A 27,805-nucleotide genomic window follows, 5' to 3' on the forward strand; every position below is an offset into this window, starting at 1 on the left:
AGATCTCGTCTTCATGGGTCAATGACACGGGTGTTAAATATATTGCCCTTTTTGACACCCTGTGTGCTCATGAACCGGCCCCGACAGTACGGGGAAGTAATCTTTCATAATATTATCGCAGTAACAACATTACGGAAAAGCAAAGAACTGCACTTTTATGGCAGAAAAAAGATCAAGCATGAGAGAACTTTCAGATTTTTTTTCAGTCACAAAATTAAAATGTGCTCTAATTTTTTTCACACTTGTTTCAACACATTCTAAAACTTTCACAGGCAAATTCTATCTTTTTTTTCACAGCTTTTGTTTCAGTTACAAATTTGACACACCTGCTGAAGTCAAAACAAAATATCAAGGAAGACAGGTCATCAATGCTCTATTATAAATCGGATTAAAATACAAATGACCACCAGAAAATGTAGTCTTTGTCTTCCAACCCTGGACATTATAATTGCGTGTTTCTCTGTTTAAATCAGTATAAGTTGTTGTCAAAGGCACACTCGTTCGCGTGTAAACAGTTCCTCTCGCCAATTCAGATCTGGCCAGGGTTCCACATGTCATTAGACCATCCCTTCAAAAAAAAAAAAAAAAACACGACACTGACTGACTCATCCAAAAATTCCCATTGCGCACAGAGCAACAACGCTGTCGATTTTTTTTTTATGTATACAAGTGGATTGGCTGCTGTTTCTCTATGTAAAAGCCTGGATATACCCAACGTGCTTTAATGACTATAAGGTTTACAAGAAAAAGAAGGCATCTGAAACAACCCTGGGAATGTGTGGGTAAACCCTCTTGGCTTTCCAACTCTCAAATCAGCATTTCAGAAATATATATACGTCAAGCAATGTCTCTCCTTTCCTCTCTCTGTCTCTGTCTTTCTCTCATCCTTGCCTCTCTCACTCTGTCTCTCTCTCTCTCTCCTTCCCTCTCTCCCTCCCTTCCCCCCCCCCCCCCTCTCTCTCTCTCTCTCTCTCTCTCTCTCTCTCTCCCTCCCTCCCTCCCTCCCTCCCTCCCCCTCCCTCTCCCTCCCTCTCCCTCTCCCTCTCCAGCTCTCTGAATACGAAACACACACACACTTTACACACATGTCAAAATAAAGCTGTCATGATCTGTAAGTCATAATGTTTCTGTAACTGTTGACAAGTATCATTCGTTATGCCACATTCTAAAACAAACCTCCACTTAGTTCTGTGCCAAGGACAAAAATAAACCACACACACAAATAGAGAATCTATCTCCAATATCACTTCACAACAATACCAAATCCTCTATCTTCTTTTGCCCTGTGTGGACAAACGGAACAAACAAACAAAAAGCTGATTTTTATGCCATTTGCGTGTTACAACTAAAAAACAAACAGAGTTTTTGTTGTTGTTTTTACAGATGTTCAGCCACTTTTAGAAGTCAATTTAACGAATGTTATCTTTGGTATGTTTAATGTTCATGTTATCTTTTCTAGTATCGACTATCCGCCTACATGTGAGTTTTTGTCGGACTCTGACGTCACATGACCCAAAGAAGAAAATTCCAATGTTCAATCGATACCTTGACATTTAATTTGTTAGCCAAACTATCGTTTCAAACAGAAGATGCTTTACTGCCACTTACATTGATTAAACACTTGCCGGCTGTGCTCTCGTTTCAGGTAGAAAATGTTTCACCCTCATTTGAACTCAGTATACACTTGCTGGTTATATAATTGCCTGGGGAGAAAATTCTCGAAATACAGAAACAATATCGTCACAAGAGTAGGTGCTGGAAATAACGACACTGACAGAACTTACGTGGAAGAATAGTGTACAGAATGTCGCGAATCCAGGAAGGTTTTTTTTCAAAAAGTAATTAAAATACACATCCCTAGGGCAGAGGGCTACAAAATGGCACTTTATTTTACAACAGTTTTCTGGAAAGCCTGGCTGGCGGTACAACAAGAAATAATTTGTAACTCATCAATGTAAGCTGCTGAAAACAGTGGAAAGACTCAGTAAGAAACCCGATTCTCACTCTATCAAGTAAAAGAAAAGAAACAGAAAAATACTGTAACACATCGGCGTTTTGAAAGACTGTTCAAACACTTAAAACATACATGCACAGGTGTCTACGAAGACTGTTACAAAGTATGTAAGTGTAACACAAGCGAAGAGTCTTGCGTAACTTGGGGCTGGAACATTTTCCCCAACACTGCTCTTGGGAGACTGTTGTTGTGTTTGTTGTTGTTTATTATTACTTCCTGAAAGAAGGGCTATTTGTGTTCAGGTGCTAAGGCTATATAGCCTGTGTCACAACACTTTCGGAGGAGAATGTTTATCTCACTGTCTGTGGTGTGCGTTAGGTGGTTATGTAGCCATGCAGGGGCTTTCGCCTGTGTCACACCACTTTCGGAGGCGAATGATTTTTTTCTCACTGTCTGTAAGTCAGATGGTTATGTAGCCATGCTGGGGCTATAGCCTGTGTCGCAACACTGTCGGAAGAGAATATTTTTTTCTCACTGTGTGTAAGTCAGGTGGCTATGTAGCCATGGTGGCTATGTAGCCATGCTGGGGCTATGTGTAGCCTCTGTCCCAACACTGTCGAAGTAGACTGTCTCTCTCACTGTCTGTAGTGTAAGTTAGGTGGTTATGTAGCCATGTTCCGGCTGCCTGTGTCACAACACTTTCGGATGAGAATGTTTTTTCTCGCTGTTTGTAAGTCAGGTGTTTATGTAGCAACATTCGGGCTATATCATATGTTACAACATTGCCAGAATAGACTGTCTCTATCGCTGTAAGTAAGTCAGGTGTTTATGTAGCAATATTCGGGCTATTTCCTATGTCACAACATTGCCAGAATAGACTGTCTCTCTCGCTGTTTGTGAAAGTCACACTCTATGTTTTGCGGTAATGGGCCTGTGACCTCCATCACAACATTGTCCTAGGCAATTGTTTTTCTCGCTGACAGTACGACAGGTGATCGTCTTGCCATGCTGGGTCAGTAACACCTGTCACACACACTGACCAGTCCGGGCAGCACGAGCTGTCACTGTACATCGGGCCCAGACACTTCACAATGCGCCATCAACGTCACACAGGCGTGAAGAAGTTCGCCTTTGTTGACATCACAACTGAACTATCGCGCTCAGTGCTTGCTACATGCGTAGGTCACCTAGTTGTAAAAATTAAAATCCTTCGCCCGCTGTGCAGGTCACCCAGTTGTCAAGTCGTTTGCCCCATTACCTTGACTTCACATTTCCCCTAAAGGTTTTATCGCGAGGGCGTTAAACAACACGTATTATCATCGTCCTTGACGTCACACCACGGACAGATGAAAACGTCCAGAGTGGAGGAGGTCAAGCTATCCTTAGCGTATCACCAATTCTTGTCCCAAATAGAAACATTTTCTGAGAGGACGTTAACTCCCCCCTTTAGTTTTTTTTTTAGGTCAAGCTAATGTCTTGTCACTGTATCCCCAAGTGTGTGGCCGCAACACGATGGCCCCACAAGTTCGCGCAACAACGTGACAACCGACTAACATAATCGCTCCAACAGCTATGTGGTTCAAACAAGCTGTGCAATGTTTCGCCACAGCAACACGGGTTAGCCCCGTAAGTACAAACAGCCTTTCTCTCCGTGTAACAACACATTCTGCAAATTGTAATCCTCGTGTCCCACTCAACCTCGAAGGTGAACTCTCGGGTCACAGTCAACTCCATGTCCGAGCCAACTCCAGAGTTCTCAACAACCTGAGACAACAATACGAAATTCTGCAGCCAGTTTACCTGCTGGCAAAAGTCTGTCATAAGTGCTTGGGATGCGACACAAGTTACTGCTTCACATGTGGCAGTACACGCTGCGGCTCCGTTAATAGTAAAGGGTTTCAAAAGTGCACAACAACACGAGAACGACTGGAACAGTCTTCCAAGAGATCTATATATATATAAGATAACATTCTGCTGATTTTGGTATCAAGTGAGTTCGTCGATGCTACCATGTCTGGCTTTAATTTCCACAGAAAAACAAACATAAAAGAGTTAAGAGTCTCTTGTACAGTATCTCTGATCTTTGTCTGTCTCCAGGACAGCTTAAGTATGTAGAAGGCCTATCGTGCAGGAAAGATTGGCTGACCGAGGCAGTCTTTGTAAAGTCTAAACGTTGGTGGCAACCTAGCAATGTTACAGGTGTCTTTAAAGGTACAGGTGAGCTCAGTGTAGAGTTACAGACAGTCCAACAGGTCAACCGAACACCAAGAGTCAACTACACAGTCAGAAACATCACAGGTAAATTCACAGGTATAAATGTCATGGATAACTTTGGCGTAGCAGCTTGTAATTTTCTAACTTCTAGCAATATACCAACATCTTAACTCAGTGTCTCAGCAAACCTCTATGTCACAGTCATTTGTACTCATTTCATCACCTAGTGTCAGTATTCATGGTAGACACTTTTCACTCTATAACTCAATGGTACTTAGGCCAACAACAAAAAATTGTCTGTTTCTGGTCACCCGACCGACCCTAAATTTCGGCGCCGACCCTAAACTTTTTTTTTCCAAACTCAACAATTTTTTATTTTTTTTGGTGGTAAAGGACAGGGTGAGAAAATGAACAACAAAAACGTGTGAAAACGAAAGTCCGCTGACGATTTGTAAATGTGTTGAGTGTCTTGTCTCTATGTATAGTGAATCCAGTCTCTTTGCGCGATTTTTAAAGTTAGTTTTATTGGTCTACATTTGGGGTTAAAAAAAAAAATAAAAAAAAAAAAAAATTTCGACCTACCGACCCTATATTTTTTAGCCATGTTACCAGAAACAGACAATTTTTTTTTTGGCCTTATCTGTCATCGCAGGAAACTAAGCTGAACAAACCTTTGGTTGCTTTAATGTCATAGACTATCTCTGTTGGTCTCAGTGTCTCAGCAAACCTCTTATGTCACAGTCATTTGTACTCATTTCATCACCTGGTGTAAATATCCGTGGTAGGCACTTTTCACTCCAGAACTCAATGGTACTTATCTGTCATCGCAGGAAACAAAGCTGGACAAACCTCAGGTTACTTTAATGTCATAGACTATCTCCGTGTCAAAGGTGAAGGATAGGTGAACTCAAGCCATCTAAATGTCCCAGATATACTCAGGAAGAGAAAGGTTGGAAGATCGACTCACACGTTATTCAGTGCCAATATAAAGTAACATTTTCAGTGTCAATGTTAAGCACAATATTCAGTGTCCATAGAATTCACAATAATCAGTGTCCGAGGAAATCACAATATTCAGTGTCCATAGAATTCACAATAATCAGTGTCCCAGGAAATCACAATATTCAGTGTCCATAGAATGTACAATATCCAATGTAAAGCCCAAAATGCAGAGGCAATGGAATGCATTAGTATCTGTGCCAATGGAAAGCACTGCGTTGTAGAAAACTTAACACGCCGACTCATCGCTTCTAAAGCTTACACTTACAGCTTCGGTCGTCTCAGGAGTTCACGTAGAGGTCAGTTCAATGTCAAGAGAAAGACAATGTCTTGTGCAGATAATCGGCCTGACAGCTCTAACCTTTTCACTGTCAAGTTCAAGGTCAGTCCCAGTTTTTCACACAACCAGGCAGGTGAACTCGGTGTCATTATTAATCTCCATTATTTACGTAGCTGGACAGGTAAACTGGGTCATTGTCGTAGTTAATACCTGAGTACTCCATGACTTGTCATAATTCAGCATCACACTAAAACCTCCGATTCATGTACGACCTTACAGATTAACTGTCGGGTGAACTCAAACGTCCTAGTCAACCTCACGTATCCCGCACAATGTAAAAGTGCAACTTAAAGTTATAGGCAAACTCTCGGTCCTGCAAAAGCTGACTTCTATGCTCTGGGTCTTAGTGCAGTGTCAAAGGATAGCCTCGGTACACCCCTTCTTCCAACAGTTGCTGCTTCAAAGCCTCGCACAACCAGACAGCTTAACACTCGGGTTTACTCCAGAGTCAGAGCTAACGTGGGGTTAACTCAAGAGTGAGAGTCAGTGTCGAAGGCCAGCCTCCCATAACAGTCGCTTAACAAGCCTGAGACCGTGGAAACGTCACGCACAGTCGAGACCAAAAACCTACACAACTTAACGGCTTCACTCTCACACTAACTATAGTCTGAGAGGCAGTGTCAAATGCTCACAACAGTCGCTCCAGGAGTCAGAGCTAGTATCCTCGGCCAGCCCCTCCAGTTGCAAGTGCCTTGGCCTCTGGGGGTGTTACAGTTAACCTCTTCTCTCTTGGGTTCATTCGTGAGTCAGAAAGACCCATCATTGCAGAGTTCGGAGTCATGGTCACAGCCAGCCTGTCGCAGAAGACAATGGCTGAAAGGGCTGAGAGTGAGAGACCCCTCGAGTGTTAGAGTCAATTTCTTCAATCTGGGGTCAACTTATGAGTCAGAAAGGCCAACCTCAGGCTACCAGGAATCAGAGCCAACGTCACAGGCCAGCCTCACAGCTCACAGTTCACAGTGGCTACATTGTCCTGTTCCTCCCAACCGCCAGTGGCTACATGGAGGCGTAGCCAACGTCACAGGCCAGCCTCACAGCTCACAGCTAACAGCGCACAGTGGCTACATTGTCCTGTCCCTCACAACCGCCAGTGGCTACAAGGAGACGTAGCCAACGTCACAGGCCAGCCTCTCAGCTCACAGCTCCAAGAAGCTACATTGTCCTGTCCCCCACAACAGCCGGTGGCTACAAGGGCCTGTCGGCCTCGTCGCCGATAGGGTTGAGCACGACCTCCACCTCGTCCGCGTCGACATCCTCCTCCACCGCCGCCTGCGCCCGCTCGTCCTGGTCGTGAAAACCGGACTCCGCACTCTCCTCGTCCGAGTCGGCTGCCTCGTGCACGCAGTACTGCACGTCGCGGTCACAGCGCAGCTGCTCAATGTCGTTGCCACACTCCACGTCGATGATGGGCTCTGAGATGAAGTCCTCGCCCATGGCCTCCGGTGACTCCAGGTTGAGGGCCTCCAGCATGGCTGCCGGGCGGAACCCCGCGCTGTCCAAGTCGATCCCTTCGTTGAAGCTGTCGTCCTCCTCCTCCTCTTCCAAGACCTCTGCCAGCGACCTTCGCATCTCCTCCTCCTCCTCCTCGTGGTCCTCGTGAATGGCGCCCAGCTTGGGAGCTCCTGTGGACTTGCTGGCCGGGGGCTTGAAGTTGTTCGCCGTGCTGAGGAGCTGTTTGCGGAGCGGGAGAACAGAGCCTTGCTTCGGCAGCGAGTTGGTCCGCTGCAGCGTCAGGCGTGAGTTCTGCTTCCTCAGCTTCTCGCGCTGGAATTCCTTGAGCGCAAAGGACAGCTTCTCGTGTAACTGCAGGGCAATGGCCTTGGCCTTGGCCTCTGACTTGCACAGCACAGCGTGGCAGCGCAGCTCCATCTTCATCTTCTTGCCCTCGTGGCGGTACACCCACACGAACAGCTTGGGGTAGCTGGGGTGGGCGATGCAGTAGGAGATCCTGTGAGCTCTATACTCGGTCAGACCCTGCTCCTTGGTGTATGCTTTCAGGCCGGACCCTGTGAGGACCAGCTTCATCTCCAGGCCGGGGTGGGGGGACCGCATGTAGTTGTTCCAGATGGTGTTAATCGGTTTGTCCACGCAGCCCTCCCCCTTCATCATGGCGGTCTGAACGTTGCCTAGGTAACGCACTTTGTAGGAGGGGTCCTGCTCGCTGATCTGAAGGTTCTTCCGCCAGCCGAAGAAACTGATCTTGGACTTGGTCGTCATCTTGAATGTGTGTAAGTCTCGGAGCTCCTGAATAACACACAAAGTAAAACAAGAATTATGTCATTGTTCGTGTGTAAGTCTCGGCGATCCTAAACAACACACAAAGTTAAACAAAAATTATGTCATTGTTCGTGTGTAAGTCTCGGCGATCCTAAATAACACACAAAGTTAAACAAAAATTATGTCATTGTTTGTGTGTAAGTCTCGGCAATCCTAAATAACACACAAAGTTAAACAAAAATTAGGTCATTGTTTGTGTGTAAGTCTCGGCGCTTATGAAGAAGACGCATAAGGCCAATGGAATCCTAAATAGCAAAATAAAATAAAGTGGCAATATTCGTTCATATAAATGTTATGCTTGAGCTCGGATCCTCTATGTAATATATTTTGTATGTCACGATATTAAAATTGAATAATGTTTTGTTCAAACCAAATAAAGTGGCAATTTCCCGGTTTAGACCCGTGTGAGCTTCGTCGTCACACTGAATCAACTGAAAGAGTAAACTCTCCTTTCAGCATGTGACGTCACTTCCACTGGGCTAATGTGGGCGACTGACAGTAAATTCAGTATACTGAATAACTACGAAGAACAAAATCAGGTCTTTAGTATCGAAGTATAAAGGCATTTTGTTATTGCTTATTAGCAGAGCAAAACGCAACATAGAATAGAGGCTGTTTTCGCGTCTTGAATGTCAGCAAAGACTAAGTGTACATCAAATTATTTCGATTCATATTAATCAATCAATCAATGAGTCTTATATCGCGCATATTCCGTGGGTACAGTTCTAGGCGCTCTGCATGCAGTGATGCCGTGTGAGATGAAATTTTATACGGCCAGTAGATTGCAGCCATTTCGGCCTATTATTCCAAGTCACACGGGTATAGGTAAACAATTATTAACTGTGCCTAAGCAATTTTGCCAGGAAAGACCCTTTTGTCAATCGTGGGATCTTTAACGTGCACACCCAATGTAGTGTACACGGGGGGAGGTTCGGACACCGAAGAGAGTCTGCACACAAAGTTGACTCTGTGAAATAAATTTCCGCCGAACCTGGGATCGAACTCACGCTGACAGCGGCCAACTGAAATTAATTGACGGCGGCCAACTGAATTATTAAGTATCCTTGATAGTTACAAAGAACACATGCAGCTATCGGGAGGACGTCCGCCAGGCGTCAGCCAAAATTAACTTCAGACTGAATGTTTCTCCGCCAATTTCAAGCGGTACAATTATCTTGAGGGAGAAAAGCATGTCAAGATATTGCAACTGAAGCAGATTTGTGATGTAACTCGATCGATTTTACACCATATTCGATTTAGTCGAAAACGCACCGAGCGGCTTCGTCCTTTGAATAAGAAAATAACTATTTTGCGTTGAAGCTAATTTCAAAGTCAAAATACCATTTCTCATTACAAATTAGAATCCAAGGGGGGAATACGTGGTCCAAAGTTCGATGAGCAGCACTTTGGAGGGGAGGGGAATAGTCAGTATGAAGTTTGTGTGAGATAAACAAAGCCGGCTGACGTCCTCCCTGTAGAGCAATCACAAAGAACAACCTCGGGTCTTCAAAAGTTTCAGTCAGTGTTCCAAACTACCCGTCATAAAAACAAACTCGGCAGATACGTTTATCTGCAGATTTTTGTGATGCGACTGATTATTGCAACACAAAAGTCATTTGTGCTGAGTCAATGGTGGTTTTTTTTTTTATACAGCTTTGTTTTGTTTTTGTTTTTGTTCTTTTCTTTTACATGTATCTCAATCTCATGTAATAGTATTCCTTCTCGAAGTATTTTGTCATTGAACAGCTCACGCCGTCAATCAGATCGTCTGTCTGTCTGTCTGTCTGTCTGTCTGTCTGTCTGTGAGTGTGTGTCTCTGTGTCTGCCTTTGCTATTGCCGGTCTATCGGTCTGTCTGCCCGTGGGCGTGTATGTTTGTCAATAAACCCGCAAAACTCCGCAAAAGTGAACACTTCTTCACAAATTCGACGGTCATGGTTTGCATAGTCTCACTTAGCAGACAAAAACAAAGTGTTGAAAGTCGGCAACTTTATAGGAAGAGAGGAACCTACCGCTCACTCCGCCTCGAATGTCACGCTGTCGGCGGAATCATGAGTCAATGGAGAATTGTATTATCTCTGTACACACACTCACACAAAATCCACTGTTCAACAATGAGTCCCAGATAGTCGTGTATCTTTTTCAGGTCACTGAAATGATGTGACTGTGCTAGCTGAGTTATCCTTTTCCTGGAAAAAGATTGCCTTGACACGCAAAGATAAACCAACTATGCGCACAATCAAACAAGGTCCGTGTCAATCGAAGCTCGTCGTTATGCTCACGATAAAGTCAAAGTCGTGACTGTCTATATGTGATTAGCACTGAGAAGTGTATTCCCAACGCAGTTCGAAAAAAAGTAATCTTGAACACCGAGGAAAGTTATCACCCAGAAATTGCGAAAAACCATGATTAACACGAGGAAAGTTATCACTCAGGAATTGTGTGAAAATGATTTTGATTAACACGAGGAAAGTTATCACTCCGGAATTGCGTGAAAATGATTTTGATTAACACGAGGAAAGTTATCACCCAGGAATTGCGTGAAAATGATGATTAACACGAGAAAAGTTATCACCCAGGAATTGCATGAAAGTAATCTTGATTAACAAGGGGAAAGTTATCACACAGGAATTGCGTGAACATGATGATTAACACGAAGAAAGTTCTCACTCAGGAATTGCGTGAAAATGATGATTAACACCGAGGAAAGATATCACACAGGAATTGCAAAAAAGTAATCTTGATCAACACGAGAAAAGTAATCACGCTGCAGTTTACAGACAATTAATCCGGATTACCACCAACAAAAGTAATCACAAAAGAGTTGTAGGAAAGTAATTTTGATCACCCGGAAGAAAGTAATCACAGAGTAGCCAAACAAAAGGTACCGTAATCTCGGCCCCAAAAAAACACCTGACAGTGATATAGAAGGCTGGGCACTTTTACCTGGGCAACCAAAAGTCAGCTTCTCACTGGGGAGAGAGAGATTACCTCAGCTCCCTGTTTGCTGAAGGAATGTCCAGCCTCGTGTTCCCACAGTCGGTGTATTTTGACCGCTATTTGCCGAGGCTATTGATCCGTTGGGGGGAGGAAGGGGGGATAGCGAGAGTGGAGTGAGGAAGGGGGGAGTGAGGGAGGGGGTGAGAGGATCACCCTGTGCTAACCAGGTCAAACACTGCGGAAGCCAAAGCAGTGTAAAGGTGAGCGCAGACGAGGTCGCAGTTTCACCTGTAGTAAGCCAGGTGTGTCCGAGCACTGCAGGAGAGCACAGCAGAGGTGCGGAAGGATCACCCTGTGCTAACCAGGTCAAACACTGCGGAATGATCACCCTGTGCTAACCAGGTCAAACACTGCGGAAGGATCACCCTGTGCTAACCAGGTCGAACACTGCGGAAGGATCACCCTGTGCTAACCAGGTCAAACACTGTGGAAGGATCACCCTGTGCTAACCAGGTCAAACACTGCGGAAGGATCACGCTGTGCTAACCAGGTCAAACACTGCGGAAGGATCACGCTGTGCTAACCAGGTCAAACACTGCGGAAGCCAAAGCACTGGAAAGGTGAGCACAGACGAGGTCACACAGTTTCACCTGTAGCAAGTCAGGTGTGTCCTAGCTGGCACCTGCAGCGAATCGATCCCGTCACAGGTGGTGCTGTTCCCACAAAGAACTGGGTGAGACACACACACACATTAAGACTGTACTTTCACCCTTGCTTATAGCTGCTTTGCGGGTAATGGCAAAACAAATGGAAGATTCTATTTCCGATTCTGTTTTCTTCTACACTTTCATCCTGGCTTTTAGCTCCTTTGTAGATAAGGCGAAACAATTTGAAGATTCTATTTCCGATTCTGTTGTCTTCTCCTTCGTGGTTGTCTAAATGTTCAGAACCTCCTTTCCGCTCTTCGCTGACTTTTTGAAAATTGCTGCTATTGCTGCTGCTCTGTGTAATCAACGTCAAGTAGTTGACCAATTTCCATTCTACATGTATCTTTTCTTCCGTTTCGTAGTCGGTGCAAACTGCTTGATACTAGACGCCGAATAAAAAAATGAAACAGTTTTATGATTGGCTTGTTGAAGTTTGTCCTCGGTTAAAAAAAAGAAACAGTTTTATGATTGGCTTGTTGAAGTTTGTCCTCGGTTAAAAAAAATGAAAGTTTTATGATTGGCTTGTTGACGTTTGTCCTGGGTTAAAAAAAAAAGAAAAGAAAACAGTTTTATGATTGGCTTGTTAAAGTTTGTACTGGGTTAAAAAAAGAAAATGAAACAGTTTTATGATTGGCTTGTGAAAGTTTGTACTGGGTTAAAAAAAAGAAAATGAAACAGTTTTATGATTGGCTTGTTAAAGTTTGTACTGGGTTAAAAGTAGGTTTACAATGCAGCTGATAAACCACTCTGCGCTGACAGATGCTCAGTGCAATTGAGTCTCCACACTCAACTTCAAAAAGGTTTCTTTATCGTGTCAAGAGTGCTTTAGCTTGTCCGACAACACACGGTGAGAAGTCTCCTGCCGTGTGTGTGTGGTCTACAGTCTTCCGCTGATAAGGTAAATCTTATGGGTTGTAACTAGCGAACACTCGTCACAGTGCATCTAAATTGCATACACTCAATTACAGTGTGACATCCAAAATGTATGCACTCGGGCACGGTGCATCTGCAGTGCATCTGAATACCATACACACAGGCACAGTGCATCCAAATGTCATGCACACGGGCGCACAGTGCATCAAAAGTCATATATTCGATCCGTACAGTGCATACACAACGTCAGAGTGATTGAAACTGCATGCACAGTGCATCAAAACTTCACATACTCGGCACAGCGCATCAAAGATAACAGACCGTCAATGGGCTCTCCCACAAAAAGCTATCACCAATAATCTCAGATATCCGTTTTGTTATCACACCGATGATAAACTCATCGGGGTTCCGTAGTTGTCAAGTGATCACAAAGCTCATGGCCTCATCAGCGATCTCACTGAGGTTTCCGTTTGGGGATAACAAAGATCATGAACTCATCAGCAGACTCACAGTGAGGATTCCGTGTGGCGATCACACAGGTGGAAGGAAGGGAGAGGTAGCTAGCTAGCGCAGGGATCTAGCACCAGTGTTTTTCATGGCGCTGTGTGCTGGTCAGCTTCCCCCCCGACGTGTGTAATAATATCGTCCTGGTCACACACAAACTGTCACACTCGCCGCACGGACACTCACAGCTCCTGCAATCCCCTGCAGACAACACCAGGCGCTATTTTGGCCCGGCAAGCAATATACTTGCTCCCCGAAACTTGAGCAGCGCTAGGGACACACACAAAACCCTAACCTCGCGAGACGGACGGACACAACAGGGGCTTGTGTCAACGCGTCAAACAATGCCGCGGCCCTCTCAGTCAGTCACCCCCTCCCCTTCCCTGCTGCTGGGGGAGAAGGAGGAGGGTGTCGGTGGACATGCTGATGATGATGCGGATGATGATGATGATGATGATGATGATTATGATGACAGACGCCTGTTGAGCGTTGCACGAGGGCTGGGAGCTCACCAAAGGGAAGGAAGCGTCTTGTGTCTTGCCCTCCTGTAGGTCTGTCTGTCCTCCCCGTTGGGTGCTGGTTATCTGCAGGCCTAGCTCCCCTAGACCTGCGGACCAGACAAGGCGACAGGGTTTTAGCTGGAGTGGTGCGACTTGGCTCACTGGTGTGAAAACTGCAGTCTATCCTGTCTACAACGACCACGCAAGGGATAGTTCTCGTTATAAACAGGTGGTCGTTATGGGAAGGGAGTTTGTTCAAGAAAAACCCTCGTTGGGGATCATTTTGCGTTGTCGATGTGACTGGCTCACTGGCGTGAAAATTACAGACGAACCTGTATTTAACGACCACCTTGAGGCACCGACAAAGCACTGTCGTTATGCAAAGGTCCTTAACACAGAAAAATATCCTCGTCGGCGATCATTTTGGGCGGTCGGTTTGAGCAGGCGGTCGGTTTGAGCAGGCGGTCGTCAAGGTAGGTACTACTGTACAGTGGTACCTGTGAACAAAGGACAACCTTTGTCCCTACATTGCAAGTGGCCTTTTATGAAAGGAACGAACATGACCAAAAAAAACTAATTCTTTTTGTAAACCACACTCAGACAATAAATGTGTATGCATTGTATTGTTTTTGTTTTTGTAATTGTTTTTGTTTTTCCTAACAGTATGTAAAAGAATGTTAGACGCTTAAAAGTATGATATGATTTGCGCCATATGAATATCCTCAGTACTGGCAGTAGTTATAGTAGTTGTAGTATATTGTATTATATACTTTGGTAAAGATTAAGACAAAGAGATAACAGGCGGTGGACTTTCATCAGAGATGGCCTATCAACAGAGGAGCCTCACATCGGAGGTACCACTGCACCACAACACTATAAATGTCAGCTTGTTATACATAGTCACGATAGGTGTAACACACTCGTTGACATGGCATACCAGTCACGATAGGTGTGATACACTCGTTGGCATGGCATACCAGTCACGTACACGAACGCAAGCATCACGAAACTCAGTGCCTGTGAGTGTGAGTGTGAGCGCGCACACACACACACACACACACACACACACACACCTACATACACACACACAGACACACACAGACACACACACTCACACACACACACATGCACACACACACACACACACATACACACACACACACACATACAAACACACACACACACACACCCTCATACACACACACACACACACACACACACACACACATACAAGTAAGCAAGCACAAGACCAAGTGCGCACGGAAAAGATCCTGTAACTCATGTCAGATTTCGATGGGATATCTAAACACGATAATACCAAGCATGCTTCCCCCCAAAAAACGACGTGTGGCTGCCTAAATGGCGGGTTAAAAACGACCATACACGTAAAACATTACTGGTGCAAAAACCATGAGTGTACGTGGGAGTTTCAGCCCATGAACGCAAAAGAAGAAGATATATGTATTTTCGATCTGTATTCAAGTGAAAGCATGGTTTTATTCCATGTAAAAGCCCGGACATATCTGAGATGGTGAGCCGAATCCAGACCTGGGAACCCCTGTTTTGAACTTGGAGTATTCTCAAGCAAATTTGGTGACTTTTCGGGAAAAATGAGCGTATTCCACACATCATTTGAACATCCATGATTCAACCATGCTTCACACTCATCCGTCGCACCGTTAACTAAGTTTACCAATATAATTTATTTAAAACAAATGCTTCTTTCAAGGTTTACTGCTAAAAATTGTAATCACGTAACAAAATATACTGGATCGGCTTCGGGATTTTGCTTGTGAAGAAAAGTAGTCTAGGAAATGTTTTTGTCGTATTTGTTTCCCCTCACCGTACTGCTCGTATTCTAGACAATCATGCGTACACAATACGGCGAAATCGTATGGGTTCCTTGGTCTACGAATCCGTCACATGAGAAGAAATGTTACAGCGTGCTCTTTCACGGCGCTTGGTTCATACATATATTGTATGTGGGCTTCAAATCCTTCCAGTAGAAAGATAATTTGACGAGATGATTACCCATTTTTTATTGCCAATTAGCACAGAGCAGGTATTGCGGCAGGTACTGCGTATGCATACAACTTACTGCTGCGATGAATGCAGGTAATTAATGTGTGTTTACGTACGCATATCGATTGATGTATGCGGAACAGAACGCGCCATCAGTTGGGAAATTTGATCCATTCTTTCTTAGTTTGTCAAGATTCCATGTCTGCGTATAACGACAAGCTCTCCAAAGTGTGCGCTTAACGGCACAACCCTTCTCGTGAAAACAGATGGGCTCACCATTTGACATCTTGCCCTGTTTTGGATGGAATAAAACCAGCCCTCCACTTGGACACATACCAAAGCGGAACATCCTGACTGCTTGATGTAGTAAATTGGAATTGTTTTTCTGTTGATGAATTACATCATCAAAAGCCATGAGTAGCATTTACGGAATTCATTCACACACAAATTTCCTCGGAGCACAGTTTCAGTGTGTCTGTCTGTCTGCTTCTTTTTCTGTGCCTGTCTGTCAGTCTGTTTGTCAGTGTGTGTGTGTGTGTGTGTGTGTGTGTGTGTGTGTGTGTGTGTGTGTGTGTGTGTATAGGTTGTGTGTGTGTGTGTAGGTGTGTGTGTACGTGTGTGCGTGCGTGCGCGCGTGCGTGCGTGCGTGCGTGCGTCGGTGCGCACGTGCGAGTGCGTGCTTGCGTGCGTGCTTACGTACGTGCGTGCACCTGTCTGTCTTTCCTTTCGTCTGTTTTTCTTTGAACATAATTATGTGCGTGTGGGACCGTGAGCGTGTAGCAAACTCGTCCATCCAAAATTACTCACGTTCCCCCCTTCCTCTCTCCCCAGCATTATCTAGCTCTTCCCCCTCAAACTCAAACATGAGATCGCTTCACATAAACAGCCTGTCACGAAAAATCAACAACAAAAAGCTTATGAAAACTACACTGAAGCCACTTTACTGGATGATACCTTCAGTCCGCCACAAAACAAAACTGCCAACTTTTTACCTGTGCACCAATGTCGGGGGGTTTAAATGTCTGGGGTTCTAAAACCTGTCAGCTTCAAGTGACAGGCATATCCGACAAAATATGTTTCAATGTATGCAAGCGTAGACCTTAACCTGACACGTATTTCCCCAACCTTCGCCGGTAAAGGAGGTACGCGTGCTATTTTCGGTCAAACCAAGTGTCTCGTTTTGCCCCAAACCTTTTTAAGCCTTTAAAATGTTTGTTCGTTTGTTCGTTTGTTTTGGTTTTTTTTTTCAGTTCTTTTATCAAATATTTTCGTTGATCTATTTTACTTGTTTCATGTTGAAATGTTCTCTTTTGTCTGAAACGTGGGCGGGGATGTAGTTCAGTCGGTAGCGCGCTGGATTTGTATCCAGTTGGCCGCTGTCAGCGTGAGTTCGTCCCCACGTTCGGCGAGAGATTTATTTCTCAGAGTCAACTTTGTTCCAGCGTCGCGGACGACGCTGGTATCTGTGGTTGGGAAGAACGTGCCTGTGGAGAATTAGTCTCCAAGCCAAAGCGCGCTGACTCTCCAAGCCAAAACAATTTCAAAGCTGAAAAAAATGTACAATTTACGCGAAACGATTAAACACAGCTTTCGGGTGGGTTTTTTTTTAATCTAAGATGTACATAAATATACCACTCCGACCATAAGGAAAAGAAAAAAAGACACACAAAAAAAAAGACCGAGAGGAGCCGAGTCAATCCGAGACCAACCGAGAGGACGTGTTTCGCGCCGTTTCGACGTCGTTTGTTCAGATGCGGCCGGTTGGATCAGTTGCGGTCATACAGGGGCGCCTTGCACAAGAAAAGATCTTCAACAATCCCGATCATCATCATGGTACAATAATGTTTTGTGCGCCCCCATGTATGTGTTCTGTGCTAATAATGCACGGTTGTGAAATGTCCGTACACATTTTGTGGCACTATGTAATTGTTAGTGCATCCTCCTGCGGATGCTTCGTGCTAAAAATGCACTTCCATTAAAATATTGTACGCTCATGTCAGTAATATATTTTCAATTGTTTCTCTGTCAATTTCAAGTGTTTGTTTCCAATTACTTCAGTATCTCCCTGTTGCAATTCCATGTGATTCATTATGCATGTGCCAATTTGAGGTGTTTAATTCTGATTCCTGTATTTACAGTGTAAAATTAAAACTATTGTTTTCAAACATTCCTATGACACCTGGTAATGGTTCTGTGGTTTTGTTTTTAATTTGTATTTTGTTTTTCTGCAATAAATAATTGAAATGGATCTGAGGCCGACTTACTACTTTTAGCACTCTTTTTCACCACATTCCCACGTACAGATATTGCAATATCAACTCTTCCTTTCTACCTGTTTCAAACAAGCTCTATTTTTTAATTAAAAAGTTTTTACTAAATGTCTTAATATAGAGGGGGGAATCGAGACGAGGGTCTTGGTGTATGTGCGTGTGTGTGTGTGTGTGTGTGTGTGTGTGTGTGTGTGTGTGTGTGTGTGTGTGTGTGTGTGTGTGTGTGTGTCTGTCTGTGTGTGTGTGTGTAGAACGATTCAGACTAAACTACTGGACCGATCTTTATGAAATTTGACATGAGACTTCCTGGGAATGATATTCCAGGACGTTTTTTTTGGGTTTTTTTTTTTATAAACGTCTTTTATGACGTCATATCCGGCTTTTTTGTACAAGTTGAGGCTGCACTGTCACACCCTCATTTTTCAATCAAATTGATTGAAATTTTGGCCAAGCAATCTTCGACGAAGGCCGGACTTCCGTATTGCATTTCAGTTTGGTGGCTTAAAAATTAATTAATGACTTTGGTCATTAAAAATCTGAAAATTGTAAAAAAATAAATAAATTATAAAACGATCCAAATTTACGTTCATCTTATTCTTCATCCTTTTCTGATTCCAAAAACATATAAATATGTTATATTTGGATTAAAAACAAGCTCTGAAAATTAAAAATATAAAAATTATGATCAAAATTAAATTTCCGAAATCGTTTTAAAAACTATTTCATCTTATTCCTTGTCGGTTCCTGATTCCAAAAACATATAGATATGATATGTTTGGATTAAAAACACGCTCAGAAAGTTAAAACGAAGAGAGGTACAGTAAAGCGTGCTATGAAGCACAGCGCAACCGTTACCGCGCCAAACAGGCTCGTCACTTTCACTGCCTTTTGCACTAGCGGCGGACTACGTTCAGTTTCATTCTGTGAGTTCCACAGCTTGACTAAATGTAGTAATTTCGCCTTACGCGACTTGTTTTTTCTTGTGGCTGTTTGATCAATTCATAGCAAGCATTGACTGAAATAAACAATTTATATATCCAGCACAACATGCAATTCATTGACTTTTGACCCTAACCTTTTAACACTTCCCAAAATAAATCTTTGGTGGACATTGCATCGACGCTGTTCATTTTGAATGAACATTTTTCTTGTGTGCACACTCTCCTCGGTGTCCGAACACCCCCGTGTGTACACGCAAGCACAAGACCAAGTGCGCACGAAAAAGATCCTGTAATCCATGTCAGAGTTCGGTGGGTTATAGAAACACGAAAATACCCAGCATGCTTCCTCCGAAAACGGCGTATGGCTGCCTAAATGGCGGGGTAAAAAACGGTCATACACGTAAAATTCCACTCGTGCAAAAAACACGAGTGTACGCGGGAGTTTCAGCCCACGAACGCAGAAGAAGAAGTCTGAAACGTCATTTCATTTTTCAACATTGTCTTTTGTCAGAACGTCGGTTTCATTCTAAAGCAGTTTCTTACACCAAAGCAAATGTTGTTCCATTTTAAGAGTTTATTTTCACCGTCTAAATTAAGTTTTATTTAAAATGCGGTTTTCTGTGTGCGTGCGTGTGTGTGTGTTTGCGTGTGTGTGTGTGTGTGTGTGTGTGTGTGTGTGTGTGTGTGTGTGTGTGTGTGTGTGTGTGTGTGTGTGTGTGTGTGTGTAGCACACTTGATTTTCAATTTACCTAAATGTAATGCATTCCACTCAATAAAGCATTTATTGACCGATTGCTTTCAAAAAGCTTTGTAAACATATTCCGTAATCTGAAAGCTAAAGTAAAATCAACAAATTAGTGAAAACATAATTTTAACAAAATAATCGTTGTCAGCTTTGTCGGAGCACCAGCACCTTTAAATTTTAATTTCCATAAAATTAATATTATGTCTTCTTCCTCTCGTCAAAAACCTGCCCAGACACTGACAAACTCTACGTACACCCAACGTTCTAAAGTGTCACAAGGTACGCACAGGAGTGGTGATAAATATATTTGTCGACAGAAAGTTGCACCGCCCGTTGTTACATTTAGTCAAGTTTTGTTTTAAATTCCACTGGAAGTAGAGTTTCTAGCACAAAGGTTGTAAAACATAGGCACCACCGTCTTTTTTCTGAGTCATCATTTTGTTCTTGTACAAGTTGTTTTGGTGTTTTTTACATTATGATTCTTCTTTGTGTTTCGTGTCGTGTGTGTGTGTTCGCTTTTTAAGACGTAATGGATTTTCACAAAGGTTGTAAAACATAGGCACCACTGTCTTTTTTCTGCATCATTACTTTGTTCTTGTACAAGTTGGGTTTTGTGTTTACATTATGATTCTTCTTTGTGTTTCGTGTCGTGTGTGTGTGTTCGCTTTTAAGACGTAATGGATTTTGTTTGACGATGTAGTGGGTTTTTTCCACCACTGTCCTAGATAAACAATGTTTGTTACTACTGTCTGGGGTATTCGTCCTTGTGGTTTTTAGTCATTTTACATCATCCCTCCTTGGGTTTGTTGTTCTGTTGTTAACCAAGAGTAATGCATACACTATCCTTATGGCTGTAGTGGTGTTTGCTTTTTGTCCAAACTTGTCCCAGTTAAACGTGGAGTGTCAGGGGAGGGGGGGGGGGGATTATGTGACCTTGTACCGTAGTAGTGTTCTCTTATTTGCGTGATTCCCGTTTGAGTCTCTTGTCCTCCTCTCCACCAAGACATTACTTTTGTTTTCCAACGATGTCCTAGATAAGTTAGGTTTAACTGGAGTGAGAGGAGAAGAGTGCACACATGCAGGCATGTACGCAAACGCACCCACATGCGCACGCGCACGCACACACACACACACACACACACAAACGCACGCAAAACACACACACGCAAGCACGCTCGCACGCACACACACACACACACATACACACACACACACATATATACACACACACACACACACACACACACACACGCCCACGGAAGCACGCAAAACACACACACGCATACACACACATACACACACATACACACACAGCCCTGCCAGCAGAGGAGGTTCGGGGTGAATCGGACATGACAAGAGGTCGTGCACCTCGCAGTGGGGAGGAAAAAGGCAGGAACTAAAACACTTCATCTCCCTTCCCCCCTCCCCCACCACCCGTCACCCATGACAGATCACGGACACTTAAAGAGACATAACCCAACAAAACACACAGACACACACAGACACACACAGACACACACAGACACACACACACACACACACAAACGTTGATGATAATACATGTTGTCTTACGCCCTCACGGTAAAACTATTAGTGAGAAGCTACCGGGTGTTACGCCGACTTAAGATGATGTGGTTAGAAAAAAAAGTCGCAGCAAAAGGAGTGAAGGCTGTCGTACTCCAACTTCTGGCCGTTCAACAAGCTTGGCCCGTCGTTTTGGACAAATTTATACTGTGAAATTTGTGGCTGCATGTTTAAAAATGTTTGAATCAATCATTAAAATGTCGGATTCTCTCTGTCTCTGTCTCTGTCTCTCTCTGTCTCTCTCTCTCTCTCTCTCTCTCTCTCTCTCTCTCTCTCTCTCTCTCTCTCTCTCACTCTCTCTCAGTGGCGGTTAATCTGAGCAGGTGGACGTTATAGGTTATGTATCTTGAATTCTGCTTGAAAGCCCCACTTCTGCAGACCGCAAGGTCATTTCACGGACTTCGGTACATCTTTCAAGTTCACTGCAAGATTTATCACCTCTTCGCAATGTCAGCATGAGGACACTTGGACGGCAAAGATAGTTCGGAAGGAGACATTGAAGCGGTATGGGAAATATACCTCGGGTAACGTAAAGAAAATACACCCAATGTGTTGTGTATTTCACGTTTCTGTTAGCCGCAAGTCACCGCAAACTGCGTCACAGGGTCCTTTACGCACTAGAAGCCAAAAAAACTTACTAGAAATCCCCGAAAGGGGTCATGCGACGCACTAAACCTAAAAATAGCGGGACCCGGGACCCTCTAAATTTGAGTTGTCCTGCGTAGTCGTCTGTTATTTTCCATGCAGAATGGACAAGAGCGTACACTTTGCTGGACTTCAAAGACGAAAACATTTTCTGCCCGATCTGAACCCACGTACACGTGAGGTGTACATTATTATAACCGATATTGCAAATAATGCCTTTGTGAAGGTCTGACTGCCAAAAGTTGAAAACGTTCAAAAGACATCCTCGCCTTTTGACCCTCCAAAGTTCCGATGAGGGGTACTTAATTTGCACGCCCTAGAAATTAACTTAGGGGGTCTTAAAAGAGGGGTTTCACTGTACTTTTAGACGGGATGGTTCGCCCCCCAGTCAAGGCCGTGTCACTACTGTCACCCCAGCAGCTGCCACGCGGGGACAAGAGAGATGTTTACTTTTACCGCAGCCACACCTGTAGGACTAGTAGGCCAGGTAAACCTGTTCACCTGTGACGCCGCGGTTTCAGTCCAGTGCCCTCACTAGTTTACCTGCACAGGTAACACTTACACTTACAGCGACAATCGCGGCCTGGGGGCTGATGAGTCAGCCGTGTCATCAACACACGTGGAAAGAATCCAGATATATATATATACAGGTGACAGGCTGAGTGACAAACGGCGAAAAAGTAAAACGTATTATTCGCTCCGCATGGCAGCTAGCCGCCTAGAAGTAGAAGATTTTATGGTGGAAAGTTGCCGGTGTGACGATGCAATCTTTCCCCGTGGTCATATTTCGATTCTCGGACTCGTTGATCTTGTATAAACTCCACACTGAACAAAAAAAAACACCCTTCGATAGTACTGATGAGCGACCTTAGGTACAGGTCTTACATTCATGGGGCCAAATTTGTCCAACCATTTTTTTTTTTATTTAACTTAGAAATTTGATTCATCTTAAAATGTTTCCCTTCTTATTCAAGGGACGTAACCACTCGGTACACGTTTTCGAAGAAATCGATTTTTGGGGTGAAATCTATTAAATTTCACCACCAATTTTCTTCATATGCAAGAAACTGACATGCTTTTCGTCCTTAAATAATGTCACTTCTTAATGTCACCAGGAAACAACATGTCAGTCTTAAGTATATATCGAGGGGGAAATATGACCACGGGGGAAATATGTAATCGTTACACCGGCGGTTTAAAGCAGGAACTGAATTGTATTTTCTGTCCGGTTAACCTGAATACCGCAAGCCGTGATGCAAACATGTAGGCCACTTCTGCTCTGGTTACCTGCTACCTACTGTTTGCACTGGTAGTACTACTGTTCAACCTGCCTCGGCGGCCACCTCTTGATAACGACCGACCACCTGCCCATAACGACCCCTCCCAATGATCCTAGACGATTTTGTCTTCTACGTAATGTAGCTTTCCATAGCGACCACCTGTTCATACGACCGCTTTTGGTCGATCCCTTGGGTGGGCGTTATAGACAGGTATTACTGTAGTTGTAGTGCATGTGTGTGTGATTTTAAACATGCCTACATCCTGTCTCGTGCCCACGATCAATACAACATTAACTCAACAACAAACATTATATTTTCTATCCGATTAACCTAAATACCGCGCGCGATGTTGCTGACACTACTAGCTACTCTACTTTATTCCCGTTCGGAACAAGTACTGTGGTAGTTCAGCTGGTTTAGTTAGTGGGTTATGATTCATCGATTAGTATACAGTGTAATGCTGGGTAATCATAGTATAGTTATGCGTAACTTTTATGGGCAATATTTCGTATTGTAGTTATGCAGTTAATTATCTAAACGTTATGCATGTCCCTTTCATTGTTAAACAAATGCTAGTGTGACACGTACTGTTTCGAGACCGTTTACTTTAATCTCCCACTCCCAGCGTGATTCCACTTTGTCCACCGTTGTTCTCGAAGTCTGTTCTCGTGAAAAACTTGTACAAACTACAACTGATGTAGTTGTTGCCTATGGATTCTCCTGCATGTTCTCGTAATGGTGGTGTATGCTTTTAATCAAGCGTTGCTGACTATGAATGTAGATGTAAATGCTTGTATAACTGTGTTTGAATTTTAAATGTGTCAAGCGCAAAGAGCATAATTGTAAAGTTATGATGTTGCGCTATATAAATGCTCATTTATTATTATTATTATTATTATTATTAATGGTTAGATAAATGCTAACGCAACACTGTTTTAACCTCGATAAAAAAAATGCTGGCATTATTCAATTGTGTTAAAAACTGTATTAACCACGTGTCCTTGCAATCTGTTCTCACGAGAAGTAGTACGGTACAGTTATGTAGTAGCTTATAACTTAAGAGTCCTGCATATATATATTTATCTAATCGTCCGACAAATGCTAATGCAATAAGACTGTGAAAACTGTCCAATTGTATCTGTATGATTAATTTGTTTTATGTAGGTTGTACTTTGAATTGTTCTATTCTGTTATATATATATATATGTTCTTTTGTAAAGGGCCTAGAGCCATAGGTTAGGCACTTAAAAATGTCCAGTTATTATTATTATCAGTAGCGTGATTCCATTGACTTACCAGGTTTTATTAGCTCTGAGTCTGATCTCATCCAACGATAGACGTAACAGTTATGTATGCTTTGCTTAATTAAGCCCCCTCCCCCCCTGCGTCTTCTCGTAATATTGTTAGATAAACGCTAGTGCAATGCTGTTTCAAAGCCATTTAATCTCATTGCGTGGTGGTTCTACTCTGGTAGCATATATATATGTGTTCTCGCCGTCTGTTCCCGTGAGAAATAATACGAAATGTTGTTTTTACTTACTTAATAAGCTCTCCCGGCGTAAATTCTCGTATTGTTAATGTTAGACAAAACTAATGGTATACTGTTGCAACACTGCTTTAAAACCATTATTTTGATCTCTTAGCGATACTAACCAGGTGTTCTCGCAGTCTGTTCTCCTGAGAAGTGGTACAGTTATCTTGTTTTTGGTTACTGGGGTAAATTCTCGTAAGTGTTAATCACTTCATGTCTAACACATTTTATCCTGTTGCAATACTGCTTTAAAACCATTTGATCTCTGTACGTGGTTGACCCCGTCAGTTCTCACGAAAAGTGATACAGATATAGTTTTGTTCAATCAAGCTCTCCTGCGTGATCTTCTAATCGTTGGACAAAATGCTGCTGCAGTGCTATGATGATAATTGTTATTTTGCGACCTCACAGATAACGATTAGGGCCCATAAAAAAAGAGACAGAGCGAGAGAGACAGAGAGATTTGTTTTGACATTATCATCCTAATCTTAACTATTATGAGTTGACTATTTGCGCCTCCACAAGGTTTAAATAATGCTGTGCATGAAAGGGGTATTACTGTTTTATGTTCTTACGTGTTATGTTGTATGGTTGTAATACTGTGATACACCTCACCCGAGTTTCTCGTCTTGAGATAATAAAGTTTTCTATGTGTATGTCTATGTTTCCGGGTGTTCTCACGACTTTGGATGATTTGCAACACTCTTTCAAAACTGTTTAATCTTATACCGCGATTCCACTGTTTTAAAGGCACAGACCTTTTTGTGAAAACAGTTCGGATCACCGACTCAGATCCGGCCAGGCTTTAACATGGGGTAAGACCACCCCTCCACTTGGTCACATACCAAAAAGCTAACATCCTCACTGCTTGCTGTGGTGAGTTGGGATTTGTTGATGAATTAACAGGTGGCTTTTACAAGATTATTTAATAACATTATCTTCTTCTTCTTCTTCTTGTCGATCACTCAGATGGAAACGTAATAACATTATAAAAACTCCCACTGGGCACAGAGAGCACCCAAGCTGTTCATTTTCGGTATGTGATCAATAGAGCGGAACCCCCCTTTTAAGACCCCCCCCCCCCCCCCGATTTAAGACTCTCTCCTTTACAGTAGTTATAAAAACCTGGCTTTTTTCAGATTTTCTGTTCATAAACTCTGTAAATTTGCCCCCATTTTAAGACTTCCTCAGTTTTAAGGCCTGAATTTGTTCATATTATAGTATGTATGTGTTTGGAGGTCTTAAAAAAAACGCGGGTTAGCTAGGGGGAAGAATTTACCCGATGCTCCCCAGCATGTCGTAAGAGGCGACTAACGGATTCTGTTTCTCCTTTTACCCTTGTTAAGTGTTTCTTGTATAGAATATAGTCAATTTTTGTAAAGATTTTGGTCAAGCAGTATGTAAGAAATGTTAAGTCCTTTGTACTGGTAACTTGCATTCTCCCAGTAAGGTAATACATTGTACTACGTTGCAAGCCCCTGGAGCAAATTTTTGATTAGTGCTTTTGTGAACAAGAAACAATTGGCAAGTGGCTCTATCCCATCTCCCCCCTTTCCCCGTCGCGATATAACCTTGAATGGTTGAAAACGACGTTAAACACCAAATAAAGTAAGAAAAGAAAGAAAGGTCTTAAAAGGGGGTTCCTCTGTATAAAATCCTGACCAGATCTGAGACGGTGATCCGAACTGTTTTCACAGGAAGGAGTGTGCCTTTAACCTCTCCTCTGTGTGACTGACTATTAGGGTTTAACGTCCTCTTAGACCAACTGGTCTATATTGGGACAGGTATTGGTAATACGCTGAAGATATGGTGTGATACTTTGATTCGAACAAGCCCGCTGTGGCTGTCTTCTTCGACACACCAGCATTGGGTTTGTCTCGTCAAAGTATCGAGATACGATCATGATAATCAGAGACGAGAGATGATGCATGCGTGTCTTCGTGTTTTCCAAGCCCTGAGACTTTCGCTGTGAACGTGGGATCTTTTTCGTGCGCATGTGTGCACACGGGGGTGTTCGGACACCGAGGAGAGTCTGCACGAAGTTGACTCCGAGAAATAAATCTCTCGCCGAACGTGGGGATCGAACCCACGCTGATAGCGACCAACTGGCTACAAATAAGCCAGCGCGCTACCAACTGAGCTACGTCCCCGCCCCTCCTCTGTGTCCTCATATGACTGTTAGTGTTAGTGTTAGCACGGTTAGGTAAGTTGTGTGCTTCACGGGTGAGTGACGACCGTGGAGGGTCGGTTTGTCATCCTGCTCCCCATTCCGACAGCCACCATACCACTCCTAGTCTGACTATTAATCAAAATATTCTCATATCACTTCCGTATTAGATTTAGAGCTCTACTGTCCGGAAGAGTTCGAATCTGGTTCTACAACAGTGACGCCTAAGCTGGTAATGTTTAATTTTAGCGCAGTACATTCAAAGCTAACAACCATGAGTGGCATTATTGAGAAATATTTGATACTTTTCATTCCAAAGCAAAGAATAATTCTAGAGATAGTACTAGACGGAATGAGCTGTTTTTATATGTTATACTCTTATTTTCTCCCAAGCGCAAGACAAATTCTTCTATGAAAATTGAAGCCAATAAAATTTGAGTTGAGTTGAGTTGAGTTGAGTTGAGCTTTAAAATTGAACATTATTTGGTCATTTGTGACCCCTAAACCAACCGCGTGACGGGATGTTTTACCTTTATTTTCCTGGTTACAAAGTTGACAGTGGTCACATGTAACTTCATTCACTAACCTGCAACAGCGGTCTTTTTGACGTCAGAGGTGGGCAAGGTGTGTCGACTCAGGTACACACAATCCAAGCACTGTAGATGAAGATATAGACTTCCCACAGAATCCACTTTAACAACAGCAAGCCACTGTCAACAAATGTGGCGACAAAAATTCCCCGAAGCCCATCAACTCCCGAGCTAATGGCGCGCCCAGGCACTGGAAAACTAAGCAGACGACACTCAGTGACAATCCAACTGGAAGCGAAAACTTTCCCAACAGAGGAATTTCCCACAGTGTCCGACCACAGGTGGAAGGATGGCAGGAGGTTGTTTGACCAGTGACAAGCAGACTGCCTTCTTCTCAGTAGCGCGCTCACACAGACACACACACACACAGAAGTTCTCGTTTTCTACTTCACAAGAGCGAACGAACGGTTTTCAGTGCGCCAGCCAGCCCCGAGTTTCTGTGCCGCGGTGTGTGTGTTAAAGGTAAGGGGAGTTGGGTTTCAGTCGACGGCTTGTCAGTGTGGTTTTGTCCTTTCTAGGTCCCACACACAGTTTGCTGGCCTGCTGGCTCATTGCGTTTTACCTGTCCTGACCCGGGCTAAAAATAGGGCGACGTCGCTCTGGCTGGATTTATTGAGCCGTGAGATAGTGGTTCAGTGGTGAGGGTTTGTCTGTGGGTCGCGTTTCTTGATAAGTAAACTAAGTGACTGTCATTCGTTGCAGCTGATTTTGGTTGTCATTTAC

The 27,805-nt window shown here is 43.4% G+C and overlaps 2 protein-coding genes across 4 annotated transcripts in view; both read right to left on the minus strand.

Moving 5' to 3' along the window:
• Positions 1-27,805, minus strand: part of LOC138945442 (uncharacterized) — a 387,771-nt gene that overhangs the window by 303,813 nt on the left and 56,153 nt on the right. The gene's annotated exons all lie outside the window — the stretch shown is intronic.
• On the minus strand, positions 1,016-27,586 carry LOC138945437 (protein FAM43A-like). 3 transcript variants are annotated; one of them, XR_011448998.1, is made up of 4 exons: positions 27,079-27,586; positions 13,320-13,414; positions 4,804-7,751; positions 1,016-4,441 (listed from the first exon to the last, which is right to left on the minus strand). XR_011448998.1 is itself a non-coding variant. In XM_070316865.1 (2 exons), the coding sequence occupies exon 2, from the start codon at positions 7,722-7,724 to the stop codon at positions 6,693-6,695; it is 1,032 nt and encodes a 343-aa protein (XP_070172966.1). In that variant the 5' UTR covers positions 7,725-7,751; positions 27,079-27,584; the 3' UTR covers positions 1,016-6,692. The 3 variants fall into 3 exon arrangements, 1 of the variants encoding a protein (XP_070172966.1); XR_011448997.1 differs by lacking the exon at positions 13,320-13,414 and having other exon boundaries at positions 27,079-27,584; XM_070316865.1 differs by lacking the exon at positions 13,320-13,414 and having other exon boundaries at positions 1,016-7,751; positions 27,079-27,584.

This window comes from Littorina saxatilis, linkage group LG13 (assembly GCF_037325665.1).
Source record: "Littorina saxatilis isolate snail1 linkage group LG13, US_GU_Lsax_2.0, whole genome shotgun sequence".
NCBI lineage: Eukaryota > Metazoa > Mollusca > Gastropoda > Littorinimorpha > Littorinidae > Littorina > Littorina saxatilis.

Bases quoted from the DNA above. Each gene is read 5' to 3' on its own strand.
- LOC138945437 (XM_070316865.1), bottom strand. From the start codon at position 7,724: ATGACGACCAAGTCCAAGATCAGTTTCTTCGGCTGGCGGAAGAACCTT.